The 13,883-nt window shown below is 45.8% G+C and overlaps 1 protein-coding gene across 4 annotated transcripts in view; it reads right to left on the bottom strand.

Moving 5' to 3' along the window:
• Positions 1-13,883, bottom strand: part of LOC138755131 (fer-1-like protein 6) — a 291,982-nt gene that overhangs the window by 22,225 nt on the left and 255,874 nt on the right. For 3 of the 4 annotated variants that reach the window (XM_069920494.1, XM_069920493.1, XM_069920491.1), the window contains 4 exons: positions 11,977-12,147; positions 10,123-10,277; positions 3,433-3,575; positions 1,033-1,121 (listed from right to left, as the gene is read on the bottom strand). In XM_069920494.1, the coding sequence (XP_069776595.1) occupies positions 1,033-1,121; positions 3,433-3,575; positions 10,123-10,277; positions 11,977-12,147 (558 nt within the window). The remainder of the gene's footprint in view (positions 1-1,032; positions 1,122-3,432; positions 3,576-10,122; positions 10,278-11,976; positions 12,148-13,883) is intronic. The other variant, XM_069920492.1, reaches the window with a different exon arrangement.

The following is a 13,883-nucleotide window of genomic DNA, read 5'->3' as shown; positions in this document are numbered from 1 at the left end:
AAACATGTAAACAAATAAAGAAATGTAAACAAACTGACTGTGCAATACCGAGAGAAAAAAATTCATTAAAGTGCAAATATAGAAGTCCTTAAAAGTAAGAGTTAAGGCATGTCATGTTGTGCAGACACCAAATTGAAGATAACCTGAGGTTTTTTTTCAGGCACATTAAATAGAATGCACAACACCTTTTTTATCTATTAAATACTTCATGGAGAGAGATCTGGCTGACAGAGTTGTGGATAACTAATGGACAATAAGAAAGAGATAAAAAGGGAAAGAGGGAGTCCTATATGCAGCCAGAGACTTGAGAGGGGTGACAGAGTGCAGATAGATGACAAGGGATCAATAGATAGGATGTGGAGGCAAGTGGCTGAAGGAGCACCTCTGGACAACACCACCAATGGAAGTTACACCACTCTTCATGAAGGAATAGGTGGCTGGTTGTCAGATCAAATGAAACCATGGACAGAAAGACCTTTGAGAAGGAGAATCTTGAGGCAGATTTAAATGGTGAGCTGTTTAGGGGTGGCAAGACAGCAATGTGGATGTAAGGCTTAGGATGGATGGAAACAATGGCCATGTATTTCATATGAATTACTCCAGTGGAAGAAAGAACCAGGGAAACTAGCAGGGAGGACAAATGTGAAATTGAACCATGTGTAATGGAACTTTTGCTTCTCTTTCTCCTATTGTAAGGGGCACTGGACAATGCTCACAGCAACTCTTTGTTTGCCCTATGACAGACCAAAGTTGAAGAATATCATGTATATTACATTCTTAAAAGGAGAGTAAGTTGGGGGCAATGCATTGTCTCCTGCCTGATGTCTAGGAGGGAAACTATAAAAGGAGAGTGCCACAGAGTATCCACAATCCACATGCAGGGGGGAATAATATTAAGGATTCTAATCACACCAGAAATTATATTTAATTTTATTTTTACAAAATTTAAGCGTCAGCCCTCCAACAGAGCTGAGTTCTTCCAAACCATATACAGTACATTTCCTTGAAATTCATCCAGAAATATCAACTTACCCTTTAGGCTTGCGAGGGGAGATATCAACAGGCGGCCCAGGGAGATGCATATCCATGGGGAACATGTCCACCCACATCTGCACTCGACCCTGGACAGATTGCAAAGGCAGAAGTAGAATATATTGATACTGAAGATGGAAGAATCTGCAATTAAACTCGTACATGATATGAAAAAATGGTTACATTTAATTCTCTTTTAGGGTGAGATGGTGGACTCATTGTAGAAACAATAACGGGCGGCTCAGTTAGCACAATGCTATTACAGTGCCAGCAACCCTGTTACTGTCTGTCAGGAGTCTGTACATTCTCCCCATGTCTGAGTGGTTTAGCACCAGGTTCTCCGGTTTCTTCCCACCCTCCAAAAAAATGTACGGGGATTTCTCGGTTCATTGGTGTACTTGGGTGGCATGGACTTGTAGGGCAGAATGGCCTGTTACCATACTGCATCTCTGAAAAAAAATGAGGACAGCTCAGTGTTCGATAAAAGACCAAAAGTGATAAGGGTAGATTCGACAATTTTTCTCTCTGAGGTGGGCAGCTGACCTGATGTTATCTGCCATTATATGAAAGAACCTGCAATTTTTTTAATGTATAAATGGACAGAAATTGATTGCTTGCTCAAATGTAAATTGATCATGTTACTCCTTTCAAATTCCACTTTACTTTACCAAGGATTAGGAGAATAACACACAACCGATTTAAGGCCTTATGTTGTCCTGATCATTATGTCTGTAATTAGTTTTGATTAGTCATGCTTAAATTAAAGTAAAACCTTGTACTGTAAAACTCCTTGTGACCTGATGTTGTTTTAAAGAAGTTCCATAACTACTCATGTAATAGTCGAATCCCATTTAAAAGACAACCACCCCCTATTTTATCCAAAAAATTGTGTTTCCATATGACCTCTGTAAAAGTTAATCATCCTTTATTTGGACCCGGCCGTCTCAGCTGCCCACCCATCCGAGCTCCCAATGCCCGACCACTCGCACATCTGAGCTCCTGACACATTGACTGCAGATCCGTGCCCCAGAGGTCCCAACGCCCTAGACACAGACTCGCTCCTAGTTCCCGGCCACCCGCCTATCTGAGTTCCCAATGTCCTGAACGAGGACTAGCCACCTGGACCCAGCCATCTGATCTCCTGACATCTTGAATGACGAAGGTACTTATTGTGGTCAAAAGTATGACCCCTGTAAATGCCAATTCCCACCAATTTTTCCCTAAACATTGGTCCAAAAACTCAACTATTATATGACTAAATATGGTAATTATCTTTGAACTATGGTTCCTGTTATTTTTGGGGGAAATGTTAGCATGAAATTTGAGCAAGAAATAGGTCCCATAAAAAATAAAGTGATAATTGAGCATTGATATTGATTGAATGTTCACCAGTCTCCAAGAGTTGTGTGACCCTGCTCCTCTTTGTAATATTGTCATGTTATCCCTTTGTGGCAGGGCTGCACTTTAATGTTTTATGGAAAGGATCACATCTCTTGACAGATGGCTCCAGCTCTTCTGCAACTTTAATTTTGGAGCTTATTAAGAGGCTTATATACAGTAAAATCCCCTTTATCTGGAATTCAAGCAAATGGCTTGAATTTTTTTGCAGAAAATAAATAAATAATATATCCCCCCCCCCCACCCAGCGATCAGTCCACCAATCAGGCAACATGCCATCTCAAGCAAGCAATTGGACAATTCACTTCTCCAACACCTTCCAATCCCCATAGGTGCTGGATACTGTATCTGCTAATGAGTCACCCTGAAGCACACGAGTGGGGCAGATAGAATTGGCACATTGATGTCACCAAACATTTCTCTGAAGGATTTACACAGATTGAATGCACATATAGGCACCCAGGGTCGCTGGCGAGCTGGCATATCTGGTGGAGCCACTGCCTCGGAGCAATAACAACCTGGGTTCAATCCTGACTTAGAGCGATGCTGTCCACAAGAAGCTTACGCTTGGGTTTCCTCCCACATCCCAAAGATGGATCAGAAGGCAAGCAGACCACTGTCTATGGCCCCTAAAATTGAGGTGAGTGATGAGAATCTGGGGGGGGGGGGGGGGGCGGCTGAGAATGTGGAGAGAATAAAAGTTTGAATTAAGGAAGGTTGAGCATTTAACAGGGTGGTTGATAGTGGCTGTTGACAGTGAGCGAATGGCCTGCTTCCATACTTGATGTCCCTATGACCTTTTGACACTAGGCAACACACAACTGCATGGGACACCAAATTAAAAAAGGCCCTCTGTATTTTGGTGAGATCTCCTCTGTTTAATGAACGTGCATTTAATGAACGTGCATTCCCCACAATCATCAATGAATCATTAACTTGAATGAAAAGGCTGTGAAATACATGCAACCACTACAGGCGCTGTACACAAAATATTTCAGTCACCTGTTCAATCCCTGGCCTGTTGGGGTGGTAGAGGGGTCTGGTCTCAATGTGTTCAGGAACCAGTTTGTATCCAGTCCCAGGAAGCGCTGACCATTGGTTTAACACCTTTAAAGCTAGGTGCTCGTGGGACACCACGAGTTCATCTAAAATAGAAGAGGAATGTTCAAATCACATGGAAATATTGCAGATCATTGGAGCCTGCAGATGCTGGTACCTGGAGCATAACTACCAAGAGCTGGAGGAAGTCAGCAGGACAGGCAGCATCCATGCAGGGAGATGAACTGTCGACATTTGGGGGGGTTGTGGGGGGGGGTCAAAGCCCTGCTTTGTGACTGAGAGCAATGCCGGAGCTGCTGTAATGGTAACACTGCTGCTGGTATGGACCCAGGAGAGCAGGGACTGGAGACACAGTGCTACTCCATAGAGTTCTACTGCCTGGTCATGGTGTTGTGTCAACCTGTATAACCTATTCAAAAATCTAACCTTCCCTACCTCATAATCCTCCATTGTTCTTGTACCAATCTCCACTACCACCCCTAGCAAGGCATTCCAGGCACCCACTACTCTGTGTAAAAAAGATTAACCCTGCCCTCTCCTCTAAACTTGGCTTCCCTCACCTTGTGCAGATGTCCTCTGGTGTTGGCTGCTCTCACCTCAGGAAAAAGATATTGCCTACAAGATTGTGAGAGGCATAGATAAGGTGTTACATTCCCTCCTCTTCCCCATTTCTATCACACCATAGCTGTCTGTGTCAACACTTGGAAATTTTTCACCTGTCCCTTTTGTATCTCAACTTTCTTCTACTTCTTAACCAGTAACCTATCGTGGACACACTGTGGTGCTGCTGTTATGTGTACAGATGTATGTATGGGCTGGTCCGCCCCCTGAACCTGTGACTCCTCCCTCCCAGATATCTCCATAAAGGCTGTTTACGCCCAGACCCCTCCCTCAGTACCTGCCTTGGAACTAAGCCAGCAATATGCAAGCTGTTGATTAAAGCCTAGTAAACACGATTCTCTGCCTGATTGTGGTTGATTGGTGGTACAATTTAATCACCTTAATCTTAGACCATGGACAAGACAGTATGGGTGAATAATAAATTTGACCAGTGGGTGAACTGCCTCACGCATTCATGAGGAGCAGCGACGTGTGAAGAAGACAAGAGGCAAGTGCTCTCCACTCTGGTTGGCCACCAGGTTTTCTAAGTGATAAGAGACTTTGCTATTTACTCTGAAGTGATGGAGTTCCTGCAGAAGCAGTACTGGGCCCTGATGAATGTCATGTATGCATGATTCCTCCTGGGGAGCCAAAAACAAGCACTGGGTGAGTCGATTGACGAGTATATGTGGGCACTGTGGCAGCTGGGGCGAGCCTGTGACTACCAAGAAGTCTCTGTGGCTGCCCACCACGAAGGCCTAATATGGGACGCATGTGTGGCCAGGTTCACCTCTGACTACATCAGACAAAGGCTACTAGAAAAGGCGACCTGAGCCTGCAGGAAGTAGTGGACTTGGCTAAATTGCTGGAAACAGCCCAACGAAACAACAAAGCATTCTCTTCAGGTAATGCAGCCACCACGTGGACGTCATGAGCACCGCCATCTTATGATGCTGAGTCCCTTGTCACATCTGCCTCTATCGAGCTAGAGGTGCTACTTCTGTGGGCATGGGAAGCACCCAATAAGAGCTGCCTAGCTCGAAGTGCCATATGCTGTGCTTGTGGGAACAAAGGGCACTACGCGAAAATGTGTAGGTCCCGACAATCATTGCCATCTTGGACTGCTCCACTTCCAGCTTCACCTCAGACATCAATTCCAATGACTGGGGATGGATCGACAGGGCCATGGGGGAAGCACCACTTCCAGTGACACAGGTCAGCACCACGTGTGCCCCCGAACCAACACAGTAATGACTTGCACAGCACAAGATACTCGCCTCCATCATCCTCAATGAAGACAGCCTACACCAACTGGCCAAAGCTATGATGAGCGCCAAGGTAAACATCAACCCTACGAACTGTTTATCCGACACCGAAAGCACCGAGAGCTTCATCCACTTGGGTACTGTACAGCAATACTCCCTCATGGTGAAGTCTCCTCGGCCTCCAAATTCCACTCAGCCGAGATCAGCAGCTGCTGCACTGTGACGCTGACTGTGCGGGGCACAAAGTACAAGAACTTTAAACTCCTGATCATGCCACACCTCTGCACGCTGGTCATACTGGGACTGAATTTCCAGTGCCAGCTACAGAGTATCCGCATGCAGTTCAATGGCCCCCACCCGCCCCTCACATTCTGTAACACCAACTAACCGACCCTCCCTGAACACGACCTGCAGCCTCTCGACTCTCCGGGTCCCACCACCGCCCTATTCGAGAATTTCACCTCTGACTGCAAGCCAGTAGCCACTAAGAGCAGACGGTACACCCTCAGGGACAGAGCCTTCATTCAAGTGGAGATCAAACCACACCTAGCAGAAGGGGTTATTGAACCCAGCACCAGCCCATGGAGATCCCAAGTAGTGGTGGTAAAGAGAGGAGAGAAACAAACATAAACTGTTTCACCCTGCTAAATGCCTACACATTTCCCCACATCGCTGACATGGTCAACGAGATCACCCATTTCCAGGTATTCTCGATGATCGACCTCAAGTTAGCTTTCCATCTGCTACCAATCTGGCTGGAGGACAGCCCTTAAACTGCCTTCGAGACAGACAGCTGCCTCTTCCACTTCCTCTGCGTACCTTCCGGAGTCACCAACAGGGTCCAGAGGGAGATTGACTGCATAGTCAACGACAATGAACTCAAGGCCACATTTCCATACCAGAACAATGTGACCATCTGCAGCCATGACCAGCAGGGTCAAGAGGCCAAAAGCCTCCACCTGACCTATAACCAAAAGAAGTCTGTCTTTAGCACTTCACAGCTGGCCATCCTGGGCTGTGTGGTGGAGAATGGCCTCACTGGGCCAGACCAAGTCCGCATGCGCCCCCCCTGTTGGAACTCCATTACCCCAGACCCTCAAGGACCTGAAAAGATGCCTGGGCTTCTTTTCCTATTATGCCAGTGGGTCCCCAATTACACGGACAAAGCCCGCTCCCTGGTAAAATCGGCCACTTTCCCCATCTGCAGAAGCTCAAATGTCATTCACATGTCTGGATGGGCTTGGAGACAGATCCCCATCGGCATTCATCAATGAAATGAGCAGCCTGTCATCATGTTCGAGCAGGCATTCCTGGAACAGATGCCTGAAGACATCCAACTGCTCCTGGTGGATGCGGATTTCACCGACCCCCAGAAAGTCGCAGCACGTGCTCGGCTACCGTGGGGCTCGTAAAGAAGTCCTGCAATCAGACCAGAGCAGTCCAAGCAAGGAACAGCAGACAAGAGGCAGGAGCGTGTCCAGCAACAGTTGGTGCTTCTACCACTGGAGATGGGGGACCGAGGCCCACCGATTCCAGTCCCCCTGCAAGTTCCAGTGAAACGACAAGGCCAGCCATCACTGATGGCCACGACGGCTGGCCATCAAGAGAGCCTCCTGTACATCTGGGACCTCCTGTCCAGCAGACACTTCCTGGTGGATACAGGAGCAGAGGTCAGCATGATACCCCTGACAAGGTTGGACACTAGGCATAGGCTAGCGGGACCCACATTGAGGGCTGCCAACAACAGCAGTATATGGACCTATGGCACTTGTAGGGCCGAGCTGCAGTTCGGGGACAGTCACTTCTTGTGGGAGTTCACGGTGGCCGCAGTGGAACAACCACTCCTCGGAGCAGATTTCCTGCAAGTCCACAGCTTCCTAGTATACCTTAAGGGTAAGCAACTCATCCATACCTACCAGACCATTGCACAAAGTCAATGCCTGATATCTGACCAAGGGTCACTGGCCTGAAAAGCCAACTGTGAATCTCCACAGATACTGCTAGGTTTCCGGTAATGCACCTGGACTCCATCCACAGCTCGGAGGATGAGTTCTCCAAGGTGCTAGCGGGATACCTGGCAATCCTTTCCCCTCAGTTCACAGTGGAGATGCCTCAACACGGGGTCAGACATCACATTTTGACCAAGGGCCCCAGCTGGGTGGACGAGCTACCATGGGCACTACTGGGCATCCGAACAGCACCGAAAGAAGACCTCCACACATCCAACGCTGAACTCGTCTACAGAGCCCCACTCATGGTTCCTGAGGATTTCGTTCCACAGGCCAGAGGACAGCAGAAGGAGACAACCACCTTCCTGGACAGGCTGCACGAAAAAGTCGGTAACCTGGCTCCGATCCCACCCTCCAAACATAGACAAGCCATGACCAACAACCCCAAAGAACTCAAGAACTGTGAGTACGTGTTTGTATGCAGAGGACCCCACCGTTCATCACTGCAGAAGCCATACAAAGGTCCCTTTCAAGTCATCCAGAACATTGGAGCCACCTTCAAACTGGACATCGGTGATAAACCAAAGGTCTTCACTATAGATAGGCTCAAGCCTGCCCACAACACAGACCCAGCAGAACCCATGGAGACACCAACACCTCAACGCAGAGGCAGACCACAAAAGACTTTGGGGACTATACCTATGGACACTATAGACTGTAATGTCGGTTCTGGGGGGGGGGGGGGGGTGGTGTCAGGTGGCGGCCCGCAATTGCGGAGATCGGGCCGGCACATTGCGCGGCAGCAGATGCGGACCGAAATCGCTAAAGCAACTCCCAGGACAATGAACCGGTGCGGGGAGAACCTGGGCAGCATCAGACCAACAGCCCTAAAATGGTGTTGGTCAAGCTGCCCAGCCAACTCAGCAGAAGCAGGCTGGAGAAGAAGGGCATTCATATACATGGATGTTCCCGCCCGCTATTGTTATTCATACGGATGACTCAGTCAATCAGCAAAAAACGACGGGAACTTGAACAGTATAAAAGCAGACTTTCCAGCCACACTGTGTGTGTGTGTGTGTGTGTGTGTGTGTGTGTGTGTGTGTGTGTGTGTGTGTGTGTGTGTGTGTGTGTGTGTGTGTGTGTGTGTGTGTGTGTGTGTGTGTGTGTGTGTGTGTGTGTGTGTGTGTGTGTGTGTGTGTGTTGTAGTGGTTGGTTACAAGTTTTGCAAATGCATCACTGTGCTCTGTGCCCAAACAGCCCTGCAGTGGCTGTGCTTTGTTTCAAGGAGGTGGTGGGGTCTTGGACCTTGAATGCACACATTTACTGTACATGAACAGGAGGGAGTTCTTCCTTGCAGAGAGAAAACCAGAAAGCAAATACCTCCTGACACATCACAACACAGAGAGAATCTTCAACAACATGGCACTGTTAGCTTACCCAAGGAAGAATGAATTTTTCATTGCCCCCTTTCACTACCTGCAGCTGCACTTAAGCATGGGGCTAACTTGCCTGGATAGCATGCTGTAAACTTTACAACTGCACATTTATCAATAAACAATTCAAAGCAGCATTGTGAGCCATCTCCTTGAACAATGTGGTGAAGATGTTCTCACAATGCTACGTTGAACTATTTATTGTGCATGAACCAACGAATAGTTGTCATGCATACAGCATACATTCTGGCATGCTATCCAGGCAAGTTAATGCTACACTCAAGTGCAGCAGGTAGTGTAATAATAAAACAAAAATACAGGATATCCCAGTTACTAGGATAAAGTGCAGAAAAGAATAGTTAAGCAATACAGGGCATCATCTTGAGAGGCCCATTTAAGAATCTGAAGAGAGCACAAAATTCATTGTGTTTTTTTAATCTGGAGCCTCATGTATTCCAGATTTTATATCTCTTCAGCCTGATAGAATGGGGGAGGAAAGAGTGGGACTGGAATGGCATGAGGGCAGCTGTCCTGAGGAAGTGGGAGATATGGACGGGGTGAACGGAAGGGAGATTGGTTTGCATGATGGTCCCTAGAGTAGGACTTGCAGGATTACAACCCGGTGACCATATATATTGATATATTTCCAAATCAAGATGGTGTGATGATGGTAGTTCACCTGGTGGTCGAGATTTTATTTCCATGAAGTTCCAAGAATGGCAGGGAAGAGTGACTGCAAGGTGTTGATACCTCTGCCCCAGTGTCAACTAGTGGTGGAGGGTTACTAATCAAATGACCTTCCATGCTGTTGGCGTGCTCTCATCCAATTCGAGAGTACTCCTGACTTGTGCCTTGTACATGGAGGGTGATGACTTGCTCAGAGCATACCTAGCATCTGACCTGCGCCAATACCCTTGGCATTTATATGTTCCTGGTCCTGATGGAGTTTAGGTCAATACTGAAGATTGATGGTGAGGGACTTGGCACTTCTGATATCATGGCATGTCAGGTGTAGGTGCTTAGATTTTTCACTTGCTTAAGGGTTGCAGTTGGAGCAGTATATTGAATAAGTGTCAGCAAACATCCCCACTTCTAACAAACTGTTTGTTGTTTCTGTGAGCTTGGTGAGGCTGCTGGGCATATTGGATCAAGGATGTTCAGGCTCAAAGTCAATGCCTGATATCTGACCAAGGGTCACTGGCCTGAAATGCCAACTGTGAATCTCCACAGATACTGCCTGGCCTGCTGAACATTTCCAGAACTTTGTGGTTATACTTGTAATAAAAGCACTGATTATAACATTGCCACAAAAAGTACATGTCACAGATGCAGATAATGTTTCAATCTCAGTTCCAGGTTCTTATCAAAAGAAACATTGATAATCACCATCCTCCAAGAAGGTTGTTTTGCCCGCAAAGACTTTCCCTTGCACTTCAATCTCTCCCGTTCTATAAAAGGGTCCTTGGAAATCATTTTCCTTGCACATCTTTGTCAGGATTTCTGTTGGCTTCATGGAATCACGCCAGGCATTGTTACCTTCTCTGGAATTAAAAAAGATCTTGTTACAAATTATGGTTTTTTTAAAAAAAGCACAAGGCAACCTTTTGGCAGCGTGTCACATACGTTAGCTGCTGAATCACACAGAATACCACTGATGATTCAAAAACCGCACGGTTAGCTTGGCGGTCAGCACAATGCCATTACAGCGCCAGCGACCTGGGTTCAAATCCAATGGTGTCTGTAGAAGTTTGAACGTGCTCCCCAAGTCTGCATAAGTTTCCTCCCACCATTCAAAAATGTACTGGGGCTTTAGGTCAATTGGGTGACACAGGGTCATGGGACGAAAGGGCCTGTATCGTGCGGTTAGTCTAAATTTTAAAAATTTATATGAAGGGCGATCTTTTGTGGTGCTTCTAATCTCCATTTTTCTCCTGTAATTTAAAAATCCAGGTGTACATTTGGGTGACCACTATCATGTGATGTTTTTATAAAACCAGGTGAAGCAGCATGAATTAGCCTTGATCACACTGCCTGGCCTCATGAAGCAGAATCCCTCACCTCTGTTTCCAGTGACTCATTTGTAGATTACACGTTCAACACTTGGGTTGATCTAAGCTGAGGGAGTGGTTGGGAAATGGCAATTAGCTGAAAGGTAAACCCTCCCATTCTCCATGTTCACATTCCTGATCACTTTAGATTGGCCTGCTGCTGGAAATGTTGTGTGCCTGGTCAATGGGCTTAGATGTGACTGGGATCGCCTCCCATGATCCTGACACCTCCCATGATGCAGCCATCTTCCTGAAGCCATTCAAGGTATCAAACCGAAGGATGGTGTGTACCGTGCCTTTGGAAAGGGAATGAAAATTGGGGCATACTGGGGACACATCAGGAAGAACAACTCCAATTGGACGTTTGAATTTGGGAATGACATCATGTCCAGAAGAGGTGATGGTGGCTGTGCAGCTGAAGGTAAAGCACTGTCAGGCTCATGAACTTTACTTTATCTTGAATGATGTATGCAGTAATAATAATTCTACAGCAATTTCACGAAGCACAAAATTTATGATGATATAAATCCCCCAGCCTTCCTCGCGACACATTTAATCTTAAATGCTATTGTATTGAATCAAGCAGTGCTGTTGCAAAAGGAAGTATCAGAGCTCAATGACAATAAACTTGATAATTTCCCCCTCCTTACTACTCCCTGATTGAACACCGTGTAGGGACTGCAATTCCCGGGTGCTATACATTAGGAGTCCACAAAAATTATTTATACTCAATATCTCTGAAGAGACTCTTTTGCTTCTCGTTCTCCTGTTGTTTTAGGGATGCCGGGCAGTATTCATGATGACTGCTCGCCTTACGGCAGGCAGAGTGTATCATGTATGTTACATGTTTAATGATTTATTATGTGGCAATAAAAGGAACCTTTATACCTTTGATTATACTTACGTGACTTGTTCCTGACTATAAATTCTGATTCTGATATACTTGAAGATCTCTTCTCCCATTTTGTTTAGGTGCCTCCCTACTTTTTGCTCATACCTTGATGAATGTCCCAACCATAAATGTTGGTTATATACTGTATATTTATCGTTGCTGACCTGATGAGTTTCTCCAGCATTGTGTCTTTAGTTGGATCACGGTGTCTGCAGACTTTCATTTTTTACTTTCATCTTTTCTACAAGGATTGTTTTTAGCATTGCAGTGCAAAAATAATCTATACTTGACCATCCTTACATCTCGTATCTGTAGGGTAATCCACAGCTAGCTCTGTGCTTGCTGTAAAAGCGATTCTCCAGATCAATCTTGGTTTTTCCAATCAAATCATCTGTTCCAACCATGTCAAAGTCATAGATTCCTATTGTGAGCAGAGTATCTAATGGGAAGGTAGCTTCCATATCATAGGACCTGTCAAACAACGTAAAGGATTACTGTTTAGAAGATAGCTTCCCCCCAAAAGAGTTAAAAAGTTAAAACAATAATTCTCTCCTAAACCTGTGAAAGATAATAGGCCCATGAGCATCTTTAGGATACTTTCCAAGTTGCCCGTCTGTTGTGACTCGGTGATTTATCAGTATCCTTTCATTGTCACTGGGCCTAAATCCTGGTCCTGCATATGTATTGTTTGTCTGTATGTGTGTTACGTCTGGTTGTGTGTTTGCATATTTTTCACTGTGGACTGGAGAACACTGCTTCTTCGGGTTGTACTTGTACAATCAGATGACAATAAACTTGACTTGACCTTCCTCCTAACATTACTGAACTGATTCAATGCCGCAACTCACCATCTCCTTGTCAATAGCAATTGAGGGAATATGATAAATACAGGTCTTGAACCTTACAAAATGAGTAAAAAGTCACATAAGTATCAGGAGGCATCATGTACTGTTACATTATTTCTCAAAAAACAGCTTTGGTTTCAAGGAAAGACAAATGGTTGACATTTTCAGACGCAGGAGCCTTTGAGTGATTCTCAGCATTTTCTCTCTTTATTTTGAATTTTCAGCATCTACAGTTTTTATTTTACTTTTATTGCCTGACACAAGAGATCCTCGAGCAGCTGCACTTATATTTGCTCTGTGAGGTAGGTTTAGTGACCTTTCAATGCTTAGGTGAGCGGAAATTTCAACTTGAAAAAGAGGGCTGTAAGTGAGCAAATTAATCATGCACTGCTGGTCTTTCAGGGGTTTATTAGGTCAGTGCAACATAGTGGCAAATGAATTTAATCTTCCACATTCATGATTGGCCACCTGAGGGATTTGCCCAGTCTAAGGAAATTTCAAAGTTCAGATTTATTGTCAGAGTACATACATGAGGCGGCTCGGTTAGCGTGGCAGTGAGTGCAACTCTGTTACAGCGCCAGCGATCATGACTGGGGTTCGAATCCTGTGCTGTCTGTGAGGAGTTTGTATGTTCTCCCTGTGTTTGCGTGGGTTTTCCCTGGGGACTCTTGTTTCCTCTCACCATTCAAAACGTACCAGGGGTGGAGGTTATTGGGTGTAATTGGGCGGCACGAACTCGTGGGGTGAAGTGGCCTGTTACTGTGCTGTTTGTCTAAATTTAATAATAAAATAAATTTTAAATATATGAGATCACATACAACCCTGAGATTCCCTATCCTGCATGCCAGATAGAATTTATGCTTATCAATAGTCATAAAAAGATTTGTATACAAAAGATAAAAATTCAAACAAACTGACTGTGTAATACAGAAAACAATCTTTGGCTTGGCTTCGCGGACGAAGATTTATGGAGGGGGTAAAAAGTCCACGTCAGCTGCAGGCTCGTTTGTGGCTGACCAGTCCGATGCGGGACAGGCAGACACGATTGCAGCGGTTGCAAGGGAAAATTGGTTGGTTGGGGTTGGGTGTTGGGTTTTTCCTCCTTTGCCTTTTGTCAGTGAGGTGGGCTCTGCGGTCTTCTTCAAAGGAGGCTGCTGCCCGCCAAACTGTGAGGCGCCAAGATGCACGGTTTGAGGCGTTATCAGCCCACTGGCGGTGGTCAATGTGGCAGGCACCAAGAGATTTCTTTAGGCAGTCCTTGTACCTTTTCTTTGGTGCACCTCTGTCACGGTGGCCAGTGGAGAGCTCGCCATATAATACGATCTTGGGAAGGCGATGGTCCTCCATTCTGGAGACGTGACC

This window comes from Narcine bancroftii, chromosome 2 (genome assembly GCF_036971445.1).
Source record: "Narcine bancroftii isolate sNarBan1 chromosome 2, sNarBan1.hap1, whole genome shotgun sequence".
In the NCBI taxonomy this organism is placed as follows: domain Eukaryota; kingdom Metazoa; phylum Chordata; class Chondrichthyes; order Torpediniformes; family Narcinidae; genus Narcine; species Narcine bancroftii.
Note: the sequence above shows the minus strand (reverse complement) of the source record. Positions and strands in the feature narration are given on the sequence as shown.